This window comes from Sordaria macrospora, chromosome 2 (assembly GCF_033870435.1).
Source record: "Sordaria macrospora chromosome 2, complete sequence".
NCBI classification, from domain to species: domain Eukaryota; kingdom Fungi; phylum Ascomycota; class Sordariomycetes; order Sordariales; family Sordariaceae; genus Sordaria; species Sordaria macrospora.
In genome coordinates, this window is record NC_089372.1 from 3,726,546 (window position 1) to 3,747,087 (window position 20,542).

A 20,542-nucleotide genomic window follows, 5' to 3' on the forward strand; every position below is an offset into this window, starting at 1 on the left:
TTTGGCCAAGGCACTATATAATCCCCGTTCCGTAGCCTCTCTACCACAACGGGCGACCCTGTGGTCTGATGGAACAGTGGTCCCGTACGTTGATGAAAAGATTGCGGGGTGCGCTGGTAGGTATCCCGAGGTACAGTCTTCGCAGGTTTGTTTGCAGCTGGAGAGAGCATGGTGGTTCGGTCCAACCAAAGTCTCACTGGGCGACTGAGCTTTTTGGCAAGTTTGAGGTCTAGATTGCTTGAGGGATGATGTAAATGTGTCCTGTAATCTTTTTTTGTTTTTTACCTGCTCCTTTGTCCAACCAAATTTCATTGAGATACTTTCTTCTCAAGAATCCAGTCTTGGTTTGAGCAGGGTCATAGTTCCGGACATGTACCTATGTCTGAAGTGGTCGATTTTGGCTTGATGGTTGGGGTATTTGACTTGTAGGAGGAGGAGGAGGAGGAGGAGGAGGAGAATGAGGGATGCTCTCTTGCCGTCCGTCTCAAACAGACGGGATCTACGGAGCAGTCTGGGGTTTGTTGATGATTTTACCTGAGAGGGAACCATCGTGGGGATTACATATTTTATAGGTACCCTCATGGTGTGCTACGGTGTGGTAGAGGTGTTGAGGCGTACTATCGTGTAGGTGATGAAGAAGTCCTGGACGAGGAGTGTTGTCTTTGAGGGAAGGAGCGCTTTTCTGCAGTTACCCTTCCGCACTTTTACTACAAAGTTCTTGGAATGTGGGCATCACCATACTTGTAGGTAAGCAAGGAAAGCACAGCTGCCATAGAGCGTGGCGAGGAGATAATCGACATGAAATGGAAGGTACGGTACCACACCGGATAGGAATCCCTTCCAAAAAATGCCAGTCACTCTGGAAACTTACCTTTTCACCCCAGCTTCTGGTATCTATCCCTTCTTTGCTGCTGCTGCTGTTAAAAAAAAATTGAGTATGAAGTGTGATGAGAAGCCCAAAACGTTTATAATGGAAGCTTTGAAGTCAAGCAGGACGGACGTTTTGCATATTCGGTGTTGTCTTCGGGGGAGGGAGCCTTCTTCTACATGAAACTTAACCTTCACGAGATATGGTCACTTCACGAGATATGGTCACTTCACGAGATATGGTCACTTCACGAGATATGGTCATCGTCATAAGCAACGAAACACGACCGCCGTCGAGCTTGGCATGATAATCAGTATGCAAGGTACGAGGCACCCATACCGGACAGATGGGTCACCCATCGATCACTCTTTGTCCATCAACGTCCATCACCGTCCATCCTTCAGCCCTGATCACCAAGGTGCTTCAGACCCTTTCTGCCGAGTACGTACATGGTTCCTTGCACTACACTACTGCATAAAGATGATCGAACTAATCGCATGGTACCTGCCCTGAGGCCCTGAGCGATGCTATTCCCGCCCAGACATGCAAAACCCGAACGCCGACCAGAGGTACCCTAAGATAGTCGATTGACTCGACGGCACCAACTTCTCCTTCAACCCTGAATCATCAGGGAACTTCAGATCCCTTCTGCCGAGCCATCTACCTGCATAGAAAGTGTGAGCACGATCCCTTGCACTACTGCCCATGAGCGGATGGTACCTACCCGGATGAGGCTCTGAATCATCCTATTGAGCCAGCCTGTCTGCTCTCATACCCAAGCAAGCAAACCCGAACGGATACCGACAAAACCACCTCAGGGTTCCCAGGTCACTCGTCCTTTTCGAACCAGATCATCATCAAGAAATCTCACACCTGAACCCCCTGTGACAAAGATACCTTTCGGTTGATCCGGTGATACATACCCTGGACCTGAGCTACCATCATCATCCGCGAGCACGAGAAGCAAACCCGAACACCGACATACCTACGGACTGGATGGCACGATATTCCTCTCATCCTAGTCTACTAGTACATTTCAAGGCTTTGCATGACACCTAGCGTAGGCGAGACATAGGAAGGCGGGGAGGCAACGTCGTCTCTCGGAGCGATCGCGGAGTGTGGTCCGTGTAGGACAGAGAGGAACTCCACATGGGTTCTCTCATGAAGTTCCTCCCGCGTTCCGAAGCTCCCAGGCGTGTCAGGGGAGCATGGATAGGCAAGGGAGGATAACAACCAAGCTTTTTTGGTGTCGGGAGATCAACCGAGGACGGCATTTTGAGAGCTTGGCGATGATGGTTTGGTGGATGTCTGGCACAAGGCATCCTGTCCTTCAAACCAGAAGGCATGATGAGTTGGGCTTTCGACATGTGTTGAGTAGGTTGTAGCAGGAAGTGCTATCATCACTTGTTGTGAAGACCGATTCTGAGACAATATGAGAACCATCATGAGGGAATGTCGGCGGGCTATCTCGTTTTCCACAGACGCCCATATCCGGTGCATATCCGTGTCCTGATCTTCGGGAGACATGGTGTTAAGGATTTCATGAGGCAACACCAAGCCACCAAGATGGCTGGCTAACAGTTCTCCTACCAGACATAGTGATGGAAAGATAGTATACTATTATCCAAGCCTAACAAATCAAAGTGTCCAAGCACAGGAACGTCAGGGGGAGGCGAGCGGGAAAGGCCAGCTGACGCGGTGCCTTTACCCCGCTCCAGACCGTATAAACCAGGGGCCAGGGGGGCGATGCCGAACCAACACCGAACAACACCTCCAACGTAACAAACTGCAAATCATCAACAATCAGACACCACACAAATACAGAACCCGAAAGAAGCCGCAAGCAATCTCGTACCATTTAGAATTCGGTACAAGCGGCCGCGCAAGCCGTGTTCGGCGCTTCTTCCCTCGTGAGGAGAGTATCTTTGTCAGCGTTCAACAATTCCCAATCTCGGGATCTACATACTCCTCTATGGGGTCCCGCGTGGTTGACAGACGCAGAAAGGCATACGTGTTGGCAAACGGGAAGTGCCAGACTGCCAATGTCAAAATGGAGGCGATGCAACGGTCAAGGTGATCAACGAGACTGGTGACCGGTCAAGATTTTTTTGCTTTGATGATCACATTCAAGTATTGTAGTCAGGGCGCTGAGAAGAGGATTACTATGGGAACTTGAGAAAGAGAGGACAGACGTTGAGAGTGTGTGGTTGTCAACAACGGACAGACACGAACGGGAGGGGAAGCCACAGAGAGCTTCAAAGCATCTTGGCATAAAGGCCAAGATGGACTAGATATCGAGGAATACGGTACTATCTTACGTACAGCAAAAGAAGTATTGCTTTGAAGGTATTTGCTCACCTCGACATATCGCATAGCTGTTGACGACTCGTCTAAAAAACTCCGGCTAAACACACACCGGGCATTCTTCTGGAGGTCTGCATCCAAATGTTGCCTGAACTAGACCAGGTTTGGCGAATAAGCAGCAGATGAAGCCAAGGTTGTGTTCCCTTCAGACCATGATTCCGAAATATTTCCCGCGCCATCTTCAAAGTCGGTATCCCACCGCAACCACATGAACTACCCCGATGTGGCATTCCCCACGGTGTGACATAACGGCAAAGACAGGACATGATTGGTCAAAGCTTCATGTAGACGATCGAATTGACCCTGTGACGAACGTACCGTACCCCGCTGTTTCTGTTGTTGTTCGCCTTTCGCCCTTTGGCTTCTCATCTCCTCATCGAAACTTAGCTAGCTCTAGCCAACGATCCCGGATGGCACGCTGTCGAGCCCGTGGCCGCCAGAAAAGCTGTACCTTGATGGACGGAGCTCATAATGATGGGAGGAAAGAAAGAGCAAGCGGAAAAGAGGGGCTCATGTAAGGATTAGACGATCGGTTCCTTGGCCATTTTAAAGATATAAATGTGAACATGTCCCTCTTTCATGGGAATCGATGTTCGTCTCGTCTCCAGTTCGTCACCACTCTTCACCCAAACAACAAACACTTCCCAACCAGGCTTTGATCTGCCGTATGTTACCTTGCTTCTTGCATCAACCATTTCCTCGTTACCAGGGAAAATGAGAGATATGCTGACGCCTTAGATACCACCCATCATCAACAGTTGTCTATCCCGTTCCCGATATAAAAAGACGTCCATCTCGTCTTTTGTCTGTCGACGATAACTTCGCATCTTTATTATCACGTATAGACAAAAACAACCGGCAAAATGGTACTTCTAGCCCGCTCCATCGCTTCTTCTTCTGCCTCCTTCTTCAAGCGCAATGCTCTCTCGTTCTCTTTTGGCTTCATCCCGTTTTTCACTGCGGTCCTTCCACAATGTTTCTCGAGCATCTTTTTGTTCACCTCTGAGAGCGTCCAGCCTTCGACCTAGTGTCCAGGGCTGTTCCTCGACGGGGCTTCACCAGTTTCAGCAGCAGCAAAGCCTACGGGCCCAGCAGCAGGTTCCCACAAGCGTACGATTGCTAACAACACGACGTGAAAAGGTCAAAGTCCTTGCGGTTCTCTATGACGGCGGCAAACACGGCGAGGAGGTAAGATCTACAATTCCCAAATTCCCACTTATTCCACCCTGTCCTGGGAGTGCCACCATGTTTCCTTGGCATATCCGCCAAAATTGTCTCCATCCCCATTTTCCATAATCCAGCCCTATGATGAGAACAGAAGGATGGAAAGATTAGATGAACTGAGCTGTCAACTGTTCCAAGAGAAGGAATTGCGGGGTAGGCGTGGCTCAGAGGCAACACTGCATACTACCGGTAAAGTGGTTGCCCGTTGCATGTTCAATGCATGAGGTCACGGAGCGGGCTCGGGATCCATTCGGCGATGTGGGGCACTTACATAGTACCCCGACCTGTCTGAATGGCTTCCGGCTTGGCATAGCGTGGTTGTTGGCTTGGCTTTTTCTTGGTCATCTTCGACATCATCATGGACATAAATGGGAATGGAGACGACATGGGAAACACCAACCAGACAGAGAAAACACCAAGAACTACAATGGCTAACGGCACTCAACTCTTCAGGTCCCCGAGCTTCTCGGAACCATCCAGAACGAGCTTGGTATCAGGAAGTGGCTTGAGGATCAGGGCCACACCCTAGTCACCACCTGCGACAAGGACGGTGAGAACTCTACCTTTGACAAGGAGCTCGAGGATGCCGAGATCATCATCACCACTCCGTAAGTTGCCCCACACTTTCCATCTTCTCTTGGTGTTACTCACTGCTAACTTCAACCATAGCTTCCACCCCGGCTACCTCACTGCTGAGCGTCTCGCTCGTGCCAAGAAGCTCAAGCTTGCCGTCACTGCCGGTATCGGTTCCGACCACGTCGACCTCGATGCCGCCAACAAGACCAACGGCGGTATCACCGTCGCGGAGGTCACCGGCTCCAACGTCGTCTCCGTTGCCGAGCACGTCATCATGACCATCCTCGTCCTCGTCCGCAACTTCGTCCCTGCCCACGAGCAGATCCAGGAGGGTCGCTGGGACGTTGCCGAGGCCGCCAAGAACGAGTACGATCTCGAGGGCAAGGTCGTCGGCACCGTCGCCGTCGGCCGCATTGGCGAGCGTGTTCTCCGCCGCCTGAAGGCCTTTGACTGTAAGGAGCTCCTCTACTACGACTACCAGCCTTTGTCGCCTGAGAAGGAGGCCGAGATCGGCTGCCGCCGCGTGCACGACCTGGAGGAGATGCTCGCCCAGTGCGACGTGGTCACCATCAACTGCCCGCTGCACGAGAAGACCCGCGGCCTCTTCAACAAGGAGCTCATCTCCAAGATGAAGAAGGGCTCGTGGCTCGTCAACACGGCCCGCGGCGCCATCGTCGTCAAGGAGGACGTGGCCGAGGCCCTCAAGTCCGGCCACCTCCGCGGCTACGGCGGCGACGTCTGGTTCCCCCAGCCCGCCCCCGAGGACCACCCCCTCCGCTACGCCAAGAACCCCTTCGGCGGCGGCAACGCCATGGTGCCCCACATGTCGGGCACCTCGCTCGACGCCCAGAAGCGTTATGCGGCTGGCACCAAGGCCATCATCGAGAGCTACCTCTCCGGCAAGCACGACTACAGGCCTGAGGACCTCATCGTCCACAGTGGCGACTATGCCACCAAGGCTTATGGTGAGCGCGAGCGCGCTAAGAAGGAGGCTGCTGCTCTTGATCAGGGCTCTTCTTAAGCTTAAGCGGAAGGTGGTTTTTGTATGATTAAATAAGCGATTTTTGGTTTGTTTCGGTTTTTGGATGGATGGATGGGGTTTGGATACCTTTCATGAAGCGATGTCTTTTGGTATGAAGCACAAAAGATAGGTAGCGGAATATTAATGATCATGACCTAATATACGTTTCTCTATGTGTGGTGAAGATGGTGAATTACCAGTGATGAACCAGCGCACCTGTCGATTGGTATCATTTTAACCAGCATCCTTCGTCGGAGCATCGAATGTCGAGGAGAAGTTCGACTTGACATCCGACACTTGTTCAATATCTCACTTCCTCACCAGTACGTGTACCTAATTCTACGACGTGTCTTCAACATCTCGTCAAACTCTCTTCAACGTCTCTTCAACGTCCCTTCAAATACAGTCTACAAAATCCGTGTGGTTGTCTCATTGACCTCCAATCGGATAATTATCAACTCTTTATAGCACCTGAACATAGGTACCTACGGTACGGTAATGCTACACCAGCAGCAGTAGAAATGGGATGAGTCTTAGCTAACAAGAACTAGAAGTAGAATGTGGTATATCTGAAGAATCGAGGTTTGGTGCTTGAGAGTGACTGAGTGACTGAGTGTCCAACTTGGCATCTTTTTAGAAAGTGATTCCGATATTTATGCTCATCTCTGCCTGACCACTGAGCTTAATACTGAACAAGACTTGACTGATGATACGCAGTACATATATATCATTCATTCCTTCTAACAACGAGCAACGCTATATATGAACCATTTACCCATCCCATATACATATATCAGACACCGTTTGTACACTAATAGAGATCTACTCATCTAGTACTCATCTACTCATCTACACCCTCCCTTATCACGCTCATCTCGGTCATCTCGTATATCTAAGTAACATTTCCCATCCCGACCAGTCATGTATACGAACAACCGTGCCATCTACCTCTACCTCTAAACACCACACCACGCCCAACCATTTCAAACAAAGCCCAACGCTTCGCTTAATCAAGAATACTACGATACCCTTGATTCCCATGTCCCTGCCCCTGGCCTTGAACTCCAGTCAAGTTCCTCTCATAAGGCGGTGGAGGCTCCTGATGTCCCTGTTGCCCCCGACCAGCAGCCACAGACGAAAGGCTGTCATGCGCCGTATGGAAAGGGTTGCCAGAGATACTGCCCAAGACATTGGCTCCGTGCTGCTGTCCAGGAGGTGGTAGTGGTGGTGCTGGAAGGCTTGCTTGAAACTGCGACTGCGACTGCGACTGGGTTGCCCACATAGCTGTCATGGCCATCATTTTGCCAAAGTACTCTTGGATGAAGGACTCGCTGTATGTGACACTCCCGTTAGCATTCACTCAAGTATTGGGGTGAGAGGACAAAAAACTTACGTATAATAACTATGCGCAGAGTTATGAGGACTAACAAGGTTATGCGCCAACTCATGCGCAATGGTGACCCACCACCAAACCGTCGCCTCGGCTCTACCCATGCCCATGCCCATGCTTATGCCACCAGCAGCACCGGTCAACTTGGCCAGATGCAGCTGGGAAAAGAAGCGGTAATTGCAAAAGATACTGCCGCTCTTGTTGAACGCAATCGTCGGCCCTTGCTCATCGTAGTAGATATGCAGCGAGTGGGTAGGCAGGTTATACACGTTGGCCACGTCCCTGAGGAGCGTCTCGAACTTGCTGATGCCGGCGATGTTGGAGCTGAGGAATTGGCCCGGGTTGACGGACACGTCCTTGGCGAGGAAGACGCGCATGCCACCCGGTGCTTCGGCGACGAAGTTCATGTTGGTGGCCGGGGTGGAGTCGCAGTAGGTGGACTGTTCGGTGATTTCTGTCTGAGTAGGAGGGGCGAAGACACCGGAGGAATCGTGCGCGCGGGTGGACTTGATGGCACTGAGCAAGTTCTGCTGGACAACTGCAGGCGAGGTCACTCGTCCGTCGTTGTTGCTGCCACCAGTACCGGTACCGCCACCGCTGCCAGTGCCACTGCTGCCGCCAACGCCGCCGCTACCAGATCCCAATTGCTCAGGTGCACGAGTACCGGGTTGCTGAGCAGGCGGCTTGTTTGAATCATCATCAGCCTCGAGGCCGAGTTGCTTCTTGATGCCACTAAAGAGATCTCCGAACCTCTTGAGAGGCTGAGGAGCCGGGTCATGTTCAGGAGAATCATCAAAGCCTCCCGGCATCCGAGGCTGGTCGGGTTGATGAGGGGTTTGAGGGGCTCTGGCAACTGTAGTATCGGCGGTAGTCGCTACCTGTTGCTGTGCCCAATCCTTCTCGCGTTCACGGATTTTCTGCTCTTCCGCCTCAAGCGCCTTGCGTCTCTCTTCCTCGGCGATCCGGGCCTCTGCAGCCTTTGCTCTGAGAATGCGGTCAACGTTGTAGCCGCGCGCGCGGAGCTCCAAAAGGTCCAGCTTGAGGAATGGCTCGATGAAGAAGTAAGCCTGCTGACCATGGCGGCTCAGCAACATCGTGCAGATAGCCTGTCCAACCTGGTACAAGTCGGGACGGCTGTGGGTCGAGACGTAAAGGATCCAGTTGCCGTCCCTGTACACGGCGGCCGCTGAGCGCTTTTCAGTGTGTTGCTGGTTATATCCCTTGAGTGATCGTCTAAGAGCCAAGGAGGTGACGGCTTTGACCTGCAAGTTCTTCTCCAACCACTGTGCGTTGTGCTTGATGGAGGACTTCTTGTACTTGGAGTACTCGAACAAGAAGATCTTGGAGCGCTCAATGACAAGCTTGCGCATGGTGGCTGCAATATCCTGCTTCTCGGCGGCAGGGCCGATTCTGTGCTCCATTGAAACCTTGCTGCTGATCTCCTCGGACCCCAGCGCCGCGTAAAAGGCCTCGAGAGCGTCGTCCTCGGGTGCGAAAAGCAACGAGTCCTTGAAGAGACGGTAGCAGATAATATCGTCCAAGATCGTGATCTGCTGAGGTGAGGCGAGCTGATACTGCTTGATAGGCGCATCATAATCGCCCGAGTCGGGCTCCTCTTTGGTGTTGGAGATGTCGCGGGAGCCAAGAAGCCAGGCAGATGAAGTCATCTTCTTGAACAACTCCTTGTCTTTCTTGAGAATATTAATCTCATCTGCCAGAGACCGGAGGAGAGTAAGATATTTCTCCGAGCTCTGCAGGGTGCTCAAGAGCCTTGCCGGTTCGCTACATGCCATAAGGGCAATCTCCGGCTTGGTTGGTTCTTCCTTCGCACCGCATTTGAAAAGAAACACGTTGGCGTTGGGACCGAAATCGACAAAGTCAAAAATATCGCCGTAGGTAGAGGATGTTCCAAGGTAGCAGTTCGGAGGAGTGATGTAGACGACCTTGGTTTCACCCTTCTCGCCGGACACTTTCCGTCGTGTTACGGGGATAATGGCAGAACTCCGAATTTTAACAACGTGAGATAAACCCAGTTCTGCAATACGGGTTGTGAAATAGCTAAACACCCTGACGGCTTCCTGGTGATCCTTGGGTGGATTAGCGATTAGCCTGCCAACGCACTCCAGAATGCTTGGGTCACGCGCGACGCCAAACTTGCTGGCATGGTCATGAAGGTCTCTTCGCAGGATGTCGTAACCGAGAATTGCAGCATCTGGATTCGTGAAGCACGCGGAAGGGCGGACAAGCTTCTTCTCATTACCTTGGAGCGGCAAGATGGTATTGTCGATCCTAGACAGATTGTAAGTGCCATACTGGTTGAGTTGATAGTTATTGATGAAGTACGCCATGGCATTCTTCCGAATGTCCGCATCAGAAGAAGCCATCATCTCGATCAACTCAGGGACTGCCGGATAAGGACGCAACCCGAGCGAGAAAACGAAGGCCCCCTCCGGGCTGTTCGCCTTCCAGACGCCTGGCCAATGGAGAGTTGGGAGTTGCAAGAGCCGCAGAGAATCCTTGGGTTCGTAGAGCTCAGACAGTTTGTAGAGTTTCTCGGTACCCTTCCTAGACTCTGGTTCCCCGGACGAGGTACGATCTTCAGCAGGACAGAGCTTGGACTGCTTGAGCCTCTTCATGTCCTCAGCCGGGATATCGTTCTTTACCGAAGCAAGGTACTTGATAAGCTCGACATGACTCCATTTCTTGGCCCCAGCTTCTCCCTCAGCGGCAGGTGCGGGATTCAATAGCCTGGTGAAGATGGTTTCCAAGTCAAGAGTCTTGCGAACTCCCAAAGCCACCAAGAACTTATCTTTGAGTTTGTCACAGCCCTCGATGGTCGGAAGATCGTGGAAAAGCTTGACACTAGAGAAGAAAGACTCCTTGGGCTTGCGCATGCCCAGCTTTGTGGGAATGATGGTCAGATGTTCCAAGGCTGACACCACGGATGACTTATCGCTAGGGTTCAAGTTTTCCCAGTTCTTTGAAAGAACCGAAAGGACTTGTACAGAGAACTTGCTTGACTTTGTAAGATCATGCTCCTCATCCTTGCTAGATCCAGATGCGATCAAGAACCTAAGCCAAGGAACGATACCTAGAGGCTCCCAGCCAATCGACTGTAGCTGAACTTCAGGAATATTGGCTGTGAAGGCGACAGGTATTGTGGTTGGGGGGATAGGTAGTGTAGCTGGTATCCTGTTGTTGAGATAGTTCTTGATGGAGCCCAAGGCAATAATTTCACCACCATTCCCATCCTCAGAAACTGTAGCCACAGCAACATCAAGAACATGCTGGATTTCATGGTACTTCATATTACCCGAAGCGGCAGTCTTGGCTAGCCACGCCACGAAATGATGAAGTTGCTGTTTATCCATAGCCTTCGAGCCTAGCTCCTTCACGACATCCTCGACAGTAATCTGCTCGAGCAGCCCATAGTCTATCAGTTTCTGAATAAACGGTGCGGCTTGCATGTCCTTCAGTATGATCGGGATTCCGCTCAGAAACTTTGCGTAATCCTCAGAAAACAGCCGGACCTTGTTCGTCTGCAAGACACCTTGAGAAGAGTAAACCTCAATAGAAGCCTTCCGGTAAGAGGTCCAGAAGGCTTCCTCGATGATTTTGGCTACCTGGGCGCTCGGAGTAGAGTCCTCAAACGAGTAGGTCTTGAGGATATGGAGAGCCTCCGGCACAAACTTCTGGACGTCCTCAGGAGAATATCCTGAGCCCTTTTTGCTGTTGTTGGAACTGGAGATCCTCTTCAGTTTCTCGTTTAGGTCTGACATGTCATTGACGAAGCCGAGTCTTGCAATAATGCCTGCCACGCGAAGCATTTCGATGTTCCATGTTCGCACCCAGCGAGCATTCAAATCAATGGCTTCGCGCTCCACGGTCGGGATGACTGAAGGTGCAGAAATGTGCATGCCGGCACCAGTGGTCTGGGTGGTTGGGAAGCCGATGAAGACACGCCCACCAGGCTTCTTGCTAGGTAACACAGAGGAGAAGATATCGATGGCCTTGGCGGCCTTGTTGGAGGCAGTAGACTCCTCAGAAGCAACAGTCTCATCGTAAGATGAAGTCAGGAGAGCAATCCGTGTGGTTTTTGGTGGAGGCTTCTTTGTTGCACGCTCCAGTTCAGCTGCAAACGAAGAGGAAACACTGGTGGCTATTTGGGCTGCAGTGATGCGGAGGAAAATGGTGGAGGTAGAAACGGCAGTGAGGTCCTCGGCTATCGCTTCCTGTATTTCCTTCTCTTCCTTTGCCGCCTTTGTGCGCTGTGCCGTCTGAGCGGCAGACGAAGTAAGCCTCGAAAAGAACCCCTTCAGCCCAGAAGGTTCTGGTGTATAAGCAGATTCGGTTGACTTGTTTGACGATGCCGCTGGCTTAGGCTTCCAGCCCAAGACACTCATAAAACTGGCATCGATTTGAGTGCTGGTTTGTTCAGCTGCTGTGAGTTTCATGAGACCATCCTTGGTTCTAGTTTCAAGGTCCCGGGGGATAGAAATCTGAGCACTAGGTGATGACTTCTTCTGCAGGGCGAGAACTTTCCAATCGTCGATCCAGAATTCGATCTTCTGCAGGGAAACAAACGTCAAACTGGTTCCAAGGAACTGGCTGACGGAGAGTAAGTTAGGCAGAGGTGTTGTTGTATTCCGGTAATCGAGAACAAAGGCGGTCTCCTGACTATGCTGTTCAACCGGCAGCTGTAGCTTCCTGGTGAAGAGGGCGTTTCCCTTCCAGTAAAACGCCATGGCTTCCTTTCCTGAGCTGACGAATGGCTCCTCGCAATCGGCAAAGACGCTGTAAAAGCCCACACCAAAAGCACCAATCTTGGTCTCATCCGGGTTGCCCTCCGCTATCCTCTTCAAGCGTGCCCAGTCTGTGTTGGCGAAGGGTTGACCATCATTCTGGACTAATAGGCGACGGAGAGTGTGGTGGGTGAGGGTGTGCTTGAGAAGCTCGGAGGGGTCCATGGTATGCGGAGCCGGAACACTGACGGAGGGTATCGTCTCCCATTTGATCTTGACCGTGGTTGCCTGGGCATCGGCGGCGTTCTGGATAAGTTCTCTGAGCGTTGTCCATTCTCCGGAGTATCTGGCCAGGACCTTGTCGATCAGGGCCCTGGTATCGACGGTGACTGCTTCTTCATCCTCGCCGTTCTGCAAAGCAGCGGCGCGAAGCTGTGAATAGTCCATCGTCTGTGACTATGGTCAAGAGTCCAGCCGAGATAGGCGGAGTGGCAGTTTGCTGGGTGAGGGGGGTGCCCTGCTCTATTGTCGGACAGCTCGTAGGCAAGCCCAGCGAGGTGGAGAGCTACGATATACGGTCGATGAGTCTATGATATGTCGTCTTCCCCAAATGAGAGCCTTGAGATGCTAGGTGAAGTGAAAGTGGTCGTATTATGAAGTTGTAGTAAGCTGTGATGTGAGTAAAGTATGCAACGGATCGTCTCCGTGACTGAGGAAAGTCGAAGTGGCGGATTATTGTTAAGGAAGTGTCCGGGAGGAAGAGGAGGCGTCCGGGTGGAAATGTCGCGGCCCAACGAGCGAACTGTTAATGTGTGACCGGAAGACACCAATCCTAGCCAGAAACAATCCCGTCGTGAGGTCGATGTAAGGAGAAAGGTAGGTAGCTGCATGCATATGTAGGAGGATGAAAGGTCTAAGATCGTGAACACCTCATCCCGTCATCGTCCTTTGAGTGTCCAGACCGGCGGACGGCCTTCCAGGGGTAAGCACGGCAGGCTAGCAGGGGCCCCTTTCAGCGCAGTGTACCCATGAAACTCCACTAAAGCAAATCCCCGCCATATCTTCCAGGCACCAGGCTGGCAAGAGGGTTGCGCGACAACGCCTTCCACTTGCCACTGGAAAACAACGATCACATGGGGCCAAAGAGCTTCCAGCGAAAGTAAAAGACGGTGACAGAACAACACCAGAAGTGGCAATATGGCTCAGGAACCGTTTCAAATCGCAAAAGTTCAGCTTAGTAATCCGTTAGGTGTACTAGGTATGCTAATGTTCCGCTATGAATACCGATGGGTAGACTGTATGATGATTGTTTTACTTCCGTTGATGGCACACATAATTCTGATAGACCTCATCGTCGGTCATGCCTTGCTTTCCTTTCCCTGCTCCTGCTCCGACCAGGACTATGACTGCGTCTCCTGTGGTGGTGGTGTCTTCCACGGTCTCTGCTGCGATCCTGATCCTGATCCTTCACCCTCTCATCACGGTGTGAACGACGCTCCGGGCTCCGGCTTCTGCGGCTAGGACGATGTTCTCTCTCTCCTCGGTCCGCCGCCCCATCACGTCTCCGGTCACGACTGCGGCTGCGATGTCTATCCCGATCACGATGGCGCTCCCCATCATGCTCTCTTTCACGGCCATGACCACGTTCACGACTCCTGCTCCTGTGCCTCCGCTTGTGATGTCTCTCTGAGTCGCGGTGTCTGCCTCTTCTTAATTCGGTCGCTTGTGCTTCTTTCGGTGCCGGTGTTGTTGCCGGTTGTGCAGCAGAACCTTCCTCTGTTCGTTCTGGGATTTTGGAGTCTTGGACCTCAACAGCATTGGCGCCGCTGGTAGTTCGTGGTATGATAGGTAACCCCAATGCGCGATTGATGGCATCCTCCTCTGCTTCCTTTATCCTACGGATTTCTTCGCGGCGCTCGCGCGCTTCCTTCTCCTCCTCGGTCTCCCCAGCGTTCGCAGCTGACGGTTCTGCCTTGGCGTACCAGTTGAGATCCCGACCCTTAGCCCAGCGACCAACCGGTGCCTTCAAACTGTGGCCGAGGTAGTTCTCACGGTGTGCTGAGCTGGCGACATCGTCCCAGCTGAAGTTGACGCCACCTCGGGAACCCGACTTGCGGACGGTCGAAAGAAGATCCATTGGGATGTTATCGTGGATGAGTTTTTCCCGGGACTTTATGATCGCGTATCAAATGTAGGCGTAAATGTTCCTTGGTATCTGTCCCGTAGGAAGTCGGTGGTAGATATGTGATGGCCGGCAGGTCTTTGTAGTGACGTGAGTAAAGGTGTTGAATGGATGAATTGCGTCTGCGATTCTTGTCGTTGAACTGCGTACCCAGGCAGAACGGGCCCACTCCAGTGTCACTGCGGGATGTGGGGCCCTCCACTGCGACTTCCATTTTCAGGGGACAAGGTCCGCTGAAGGCTGCAGCTAGCGCGGGGGGTTACGGTGCCTGCCGGATCTTCCACACCCCACCCAAACGCGTCGACGCCATCCATTGCTTCCACTTCAATCTTTATCCGAATAGCATCATAGCAACACTGGGTGACTTTCGACTTCCACCTGCCACAGCTTCTTTGACTTCAACGGCGATCCGTCTCGCGCTGCTTAGGACTTCCTTGAACTCCCACCAACAAATCTTCTCGCCAAATACGCTTCTTGTTCTCGGATTCCTTCATCGAACTCTGATCCAGACACCTCTCGAATCGCCAACGTCCAGGCCGCGAACTTGCCTACACCTTCTCGCGAATCCCTTCGGCAGTATATATAGCACCAAGGGCAACCGGCAACTGCAAAACTCACAGTATAGCCATATTGCAGAGAAAATAGCAACAATGGCGTTCGACCCAGCGGCCAACGCCGGCCCTCCTCTCGACGAGATTCAATGGCACACTCCTCCTCAGTTCGAAGGTGGCCTCCACTCGAACAGCATCCTCTACTACTTCGCTCAATCGCCATTCTACGACAAGACTTCCAATAATGAGGTCGTTTTCCAACAGGGTCTCAACAACCAGGCCATGTCCCAATACCTTGCCACCAGGGAGCTGTTCGAGAGTCGACTAAGGGAAATGTCCGGGCTGGAGTTCATCGTTGCTCAGGAACCTGCCGAGACGGGTCCAGGAATGGGTACAGGCGTGTGGGTTATCAACAAGCAGACGAGGAGGAAGCGTCCACCGACAAACCCGGTAAGGCCTGAGGATGGTCCACCCGACGAGATCATCGTTCATTCGACTTACTTCGTGGTGGGCGAAAACATTTACATGGCACCCACGCTGGCAGATGTCATTAGCTCCCGAATTGTACGTCTTCCGAGAAACAAGAAGAGTTCCCTTCCAGTCCACAATACTAACACTTCCGCAACAGGGCGCAATCGCCTCCGCCATTACCAAGACCCTCCCCTTAGTAGACGAAGTATCAGACTGGGCTCCCGCCGTCGGCCGCCGCTACATCACTCCCGCCCAACCATCCACCGGTGCCGGCAGCACAACCAACTACGCCGCCTCACGAACCGCCACTCCTCTCCCCGAGGGTCTTCCCAGCACGACCACGACCAACAAACCCGGCGCCACCAGGACAGGCGGAACAACCAACGACCCCCTCCTCGACTCCCTCCTCATGGAAGAAGCCCTCCTCACGCACGAACGCTACGGCACCGAGTACATGGACGAGAATCCCATCACCGGTAAGCCGGGCGACTTCCACCTGACCTCGACGGGCCGCAAGGCGCCGCAAAACAACAACAAGAACGGCGGTGGTGGCGGTGGTGCGTTGACCCTTAAGGAGGCGGCGGCCGCGTTGCCGGCTTTGAACACGAAAGGGCTGGGAGCCGCGGGAAGTAATCCGCTTGCGAAAGGAGCGGCGGCGGCGGCTGCTGCTAATGCAGTTGTCGGCAAGGAAACAAAGAGTCCCAAGACACCGGGTGCTGGTGGACCACCGAAGCCGAAGAGGCGGAAGAGCAAGAATGTTGTTACTACCCCCAGTGCGGCTTAGAAGGAGCATGAGGGAGATGGAACAGAAAAGGAGAAGAAAAAGGAAAAGAAGAAGAATAGAAGAAGGACACGAAGGGTTCGGGAGAGGGGAGCGATTGACGTTGGACTTACTTGAGTCGGAAGAAGAGATGCATTCAGAGAAAGCGGCGTTGATTGTACAGCATGGTTGGTTGGATGGCATTTGGCTTTTTAGGTACGGCGATTAGATACCCTAGAATGGTAGGCAGATGGATGATTATGTCCATGATATTTACGCATAGGAAGCGAGCGTTCATGGAGTGACGAGGAGGTATGTAGTTGATTCTTACTTAAACGAAGTGAACACATCAACAAACGAACCATCGATACATGTATTTCTGACGTTTCTTTTCCGTGAGTAAAAAAATAAGCACACGTCACCGAAGAAAGAGGAAAGATCATGCAAAAGAAACCAACAATAAAAACGCCTCGATTACTTTTCAAACCCAATGAAACCTCAATCAATGCAGTCCATCTAACTATATACAACTCCCGTCCACAAAAATGACCATAATTTCCACATCTACATCTACTCAACAACCCACCCCTGCCCCACCACCTTCCTCTGCTTGACCTTCCTAGCCGGCAACGGCCATCCCATCCCGCCCTGCCCCTCGGCTCTCAAATACGGCACCACCCAAACCTCCCTCTCCTTCCCATCCTTGCTCTCGCTGCCCTTAACCTCCTTAATCGGCTTCCCGTACGTAACCAGCGGCGTGCCCTTGGCCAGGCTCGCCAGCTGTCCCGCCGTCAAGTCCGTCAAGGCATGCATCCTGGTCTTGGCCCGCTTCTGTCCGTCCGCGCCCGTGTTGCCTGCCTTTTGCAGGTACACGTACACGATGTAATCCGGACACTCGTCAACTGACAAGTGCGCGAGGGGAGACGAGGGGTGGATGTAGACTAGCTTATCTTCCAGGTCCAGCTTGTGCCCGTCTTCGCTTTTCTCGAGCGGGATTAAAGGAAGGTAGGGCACGTCGATGGCGCGCTTGGGCTTGCGGTACATCTCCGGAGGCGTGGGCGCTTTGTCGGCGCGGATGGCCACCTGGTCGATGAAGCCCGCGGCGACCATTTGCTTGAGGGCTTGCACCTGCTTGGAGGAGGGGGGCGGGAGGGTGTCGGTGAAGGAAAGGTTGGCGAAGGCGGGGATGTTGGTCCTCAATAAATCGATGAGTTGCTTCTGGAGCTGCTTGATTTCCTTGAGCACCTTGAAGCGCACAAAGTGCGAGTCGCACCAGGATTCCGTGGGGTCGTGCGCGAACTCACCGACGACTTGCAACAGCTTGATGGCGTCGGACTTGTCGTCTAGGTAGCAGAAGTTCTTGTGGGCGGCGTTGAAGGCGGCGCGGATCTTGGCGCGGCGGTCATCGGCTAGGACGTCTTCGGTGGTGCGGAAGGTGACTGCTCGGTTGTCCTCGTCTTCGTCGTCGGAGCCGTTCTTGGATTCTTGGACGGCGGCGGCCGGAATGGCTTGGTTCTCGGGGATGTATATCTCGCCGGCTGAGAGACCGGCCACGAGCGCGACGGTGTATGGCAGGCAGTCGTGGAGGTGGCCGATGAGAAGGATGCGGGCGAAGCGGGGAGAGAGCGGGAAGATCGACATGGTAGATCCGATAGGTGTGACCTGGCCGGTTTGGGAGATGGCGTTGAGATAGGTCAAGAGCTTCTCGGCCTTGATCAAGCTCTCGCGCGGTGGAGGCGTGGGGAAGGGGAAGTTAACGACGTGCTGGAGGTTCATGGACTTAAGTTGCAGCACGACACCCTCAATGGGCATGCGAAGCAACTCGGGTTCTGAGAACTCGGGGAAGTCTCTTTCATAGACGGCCGAGGAGTAGAGTCTCCAGCAGTGACCCGGACCGGTACGACCGGCACGACCAGCACGCTGCTTTGCGCTGGCCTTGCTGATCCAGCCAATCTCGAAACTCTGGACGCCACTGACGGAGTCGTACTTTCTCTCCTTCGACCTTCCAGTGTCAAAAACGTACTTGATACCGGGAATTGTCAAGGATGTTTCAGCAACGTTGGTGGCCAGGATAACCAGACGGTGGCCCTCTGGGGGCGGCTCGAACACCTTCATCTGCTCTTTCGTGGGGAGCAGAGAGAAAAGAGGTAGAATGTGCATCTTCAACGGCCCTGTGCCAGATTCTTCGTCTTCAATCTCGAACTCCTTGTCCTCCTCCTCGTCCGAAGCGATAGAGATATCGTCGTCGTCTCTATCATTATTGTTGCGGTCATCGTCAATGTCGCCAAAGTCGATGTCTTCAACTTCCATAGGTGCCTCGTTCGCGGAGATCCGCACCTTGGTGGTGCTGGCGGTGTTCACACCACCACCAAAACGCGCCTTCAACCGCTTGCTGAGCTGGGCAATCTCACCCTGACCAGTCATGAACACAAGCATGCCACCAGGGGGCAGTTTCCTGTGGCCCCTGCAAATCTTGCGGAATGCCTCATCAACGTAGTCGTGGTTTGTCTTCTTGGCAAAATGCATGGTAACAGAATGCTCACGGCCTTCTACCTCGATGATGCGAGGAGTGGTGTGGAACAGGTTAGAGTTTTGGGTGAATTCCTCAACTCTAAGGGTGGCGGACATGATGATTAGCTTGAGAGGCTTGATCGTGGGGTCTTCCTCCGCCAGCTCCCTCCTGAGCTTGACCACTCTGCTGAGCATCGCAATCAGGATATCGGTATTGACGCTTCTCTCGTGAGCTTCATCAATGATGATGGCAGAGTACTTGCGAAGAGCAATATCGATGGCCGCCTCACGAAGCAAGACACCGTCCGTCATGAACTTGATGGCCGTCTTGGAGTCAACGGTACCTTCGAATCTGATTTGGTAGGAAACCACATGCGAGTAGTCTCCCATCTCTTCGCCAACACGCTTCGACATACTGACAGCAGCGACACGTCTCGGCTGGGTGACACCAATCATGCCAGGAGTAGGTCCATCGGGAACACCGTAACCGGACTCGAAGAGGAACTGGGGAACCTGCGTAGTCTTACCGGAACCGGTGGCACCGCAAATAATGACAATGTCGTTGTCGTGAATGGCCTCCATGATCTTCTGTTCCTCTGCAACGACCGGTAACCTGAAGCGAGTTTCCTGGATCTCGGGTGTCCTGGTAACGACCACGGCGAAAGCCTTGCGGGAATCGTTCTTTGTTGGTTGCAGCTCGATAGGTAGAGGTTCTTGTTCGATCGGCCGGGGCGTAAAGTTGGCAGGTTTGGGTATCTCGAGAATGCTTGATTCGGCAGGCTTGTAACCCAAAGCTTCGTTCCTCGCCTGATGCGCCCAGGCCTTGAAGGCCGAAGACTTTGCCTTCTTGTCCTCCTCCGCATCCTCCATGTCCTCGTCCGATTCTTCCGCAGAATCATCATCTTCTGAATCCTCCTCGGAACCCTCTTCCTCCTCTTCAGACCCCTCCTCCTCTCCAGATTCCCCGTCATCCTCCTCCTCTTCACTGCCTTCTTCCTCGCTGCCTGAACCACTACCCTCTTCGTCTTCATCGTCCGAACCCTCTTCGTCTTCGCTGAAACCGTCCCATTCTACCACTTCCGGTACAGGAATGACTGCTGGAGTTTGTACTGATGTGAAGTTATGCTTCGTCTTAACACCTCCTCTCTTTTGTCTCTTGGCAAGTATTGGGCGACCCGACTCGTCGACCTCTAGAGGGCGCTTGAGACCAGCACCGACTGGTACTGGCAGGCTTGTTGTCGTTGTCGTCGATTGTCTTGGTGAAGGCTCGCTTGTCTCCGCCGGCGCACTCTTGGGCTTCTGGGCTGCTGTGTCCTGCTCATCTTCCTCTAAATCCTCATCGACCCCAGGCTTGGGCTTCGGTACTGGTGCACCTTGCTTCACCTCTCGCTTTTCGTAGAGTTTGTGGGCCACCTCCTTCTCTGTTACAAGTCCAGCCTTTGCTTCCCTGACAAGCCGGCTAAGCTCCTCCTTCTTGGTCAACTTTGTCTGGCCTAGCGACTTTGTGCTTGAGAATAAGGTGGTATCGATTTTGTTGGCGGCAAGCTTGGCCAGGAGTTCGCGGTTCTCGTCCTTCTTGAGCTTCGTGTCGATGTACTTTTCGAGTCTCTTCGCCTTCTTGCTGCTGACTTTGACGCCCTCGGGCCTCAGTTCCTCCCGTAGCTGGGCCTTCTTCTTCTCGGCATCTGTAGTGGTATCCTCTCCTTGGGCGATCTCGAGGACGTTGGTGTCTTCGGGGTCTTGTGTTCCCTTTTGCCTTGACTTTTGGCGATCAAGATTCTTGCGCTTGCGCTGACGCGGCACGTATTTCCCGTCTATGACAGCCATATTGTCGTTGGGTGTGCTCGTGGAGAGCAGTGTTGGGAGAAATGAGGGCCGGTGT

At 52.9% G+C, this 20,542-nt stretch overlaps 5 protein-coding genes across 5 annotated transcripts; 2 read left to right on the forward strand and 3 right to left on the reverse strand.

The window, feature by feature from the left end:
- Positions 1–3,990: 3,990 nt before the first annotated feature.
- Positions 3,991–6,218, forward strand: SMAC4_02657 (uncharacterized protein). The gene is made up of 3 exons (XM_066089817.1): positions 3,991–4,420; positions 4,910–5,064; positions 5,126–6,218. The coding sequence occupies exons 1-3, from the start codon at positions 4,151–4,153 to the stop codon at positions 6,051–6,053; spliced, it is 1,353 nt and encodes a 450-aa protein (XP_065946171.1). The 5' UTR covers positions 3,991–4,150; the 3' UTR covers positions 6,054–6,218.
- A 533-nt stretch (positions 6,219–6,751) lies between these two features.
- Positions 6,752–13,243, reverse strand: SMAC4_02656 (uncharacterized protein). The gene is made up of 2 exons (XM_066089816.1): positions 7,447–13,243; positions 6,752–7,384 (listed from the first exon to the last, which is right to left on the reverse strand). The coding sequence occupies exons 1-2, from the start codon at positions 12,630–12,632 to the stop codon at positions 7,060–7,062; spliced, it is 5,511 nt and encodes a 1,836-aa protein (XP_065946172.1). The 5' UTR covers positions 12,633–13,243; the 3' UTR covers positions 6,752–7,059.
- Positions 13,244–13,406: 163 nt separating this feature from the next.
- SMAC4_02655 (uncharacterized protein) lies at positions 13,407–14,464 on the reverse strand. Its single transcript, XM_003352172.2, has one exon. The coding sequence runs from the start codon at positions 14,320–14,322 to the stop codon at positions 13,534–13,536; it is 789 nt and encodes a 262-aa protein (XP_003352220.1). The 5' UTR covers positions 14,323–14,464; the 3' UTR covers positions 13,407–13,533.
- Positions 14,465–14,474: 10 nt separating this feature from the next.
- SMAC4_02654 (uncharacterized protein) lies at positions 14,475–16,517 on the forward strand (the record flags this gene model as incomplete). The annotated part of the gene is made up of 2 exons (XM_003352171.2): positions 14,475–15,482; positions 15,547–16,517. The coding sequence occupies 2 exons, from the start codon at positions 14,475–14,477 to the stop codon at positions 16,171–16,173; spliced, it is 1,635 nt and encodes a 544-aa protein (XP_003352219.2). The 3' UTR covers positions 16,174–16,517.
- Positions 16,518–16,719: 202 nt separating this feature from the next.
- On the reverse strand, positions 16,720–20,487 carry SMAC4_02653 (uncharacterized protein; the record flags this gene model as incomplete). Its single annotated transcript, XM_003352170.1, has 1 exon — positions 16,720–20,487. The coding sequence occupies one exon, from the start codon at positions 20,485–20,487 to the stop codon at positions 16,720–16,722; it is 3,768 nt and encodes a 1,255-aa protein (XP_003352218.1).
- Between the last annotated feature and the right edge of the window lie 55 nt (positions 20,488–20,542).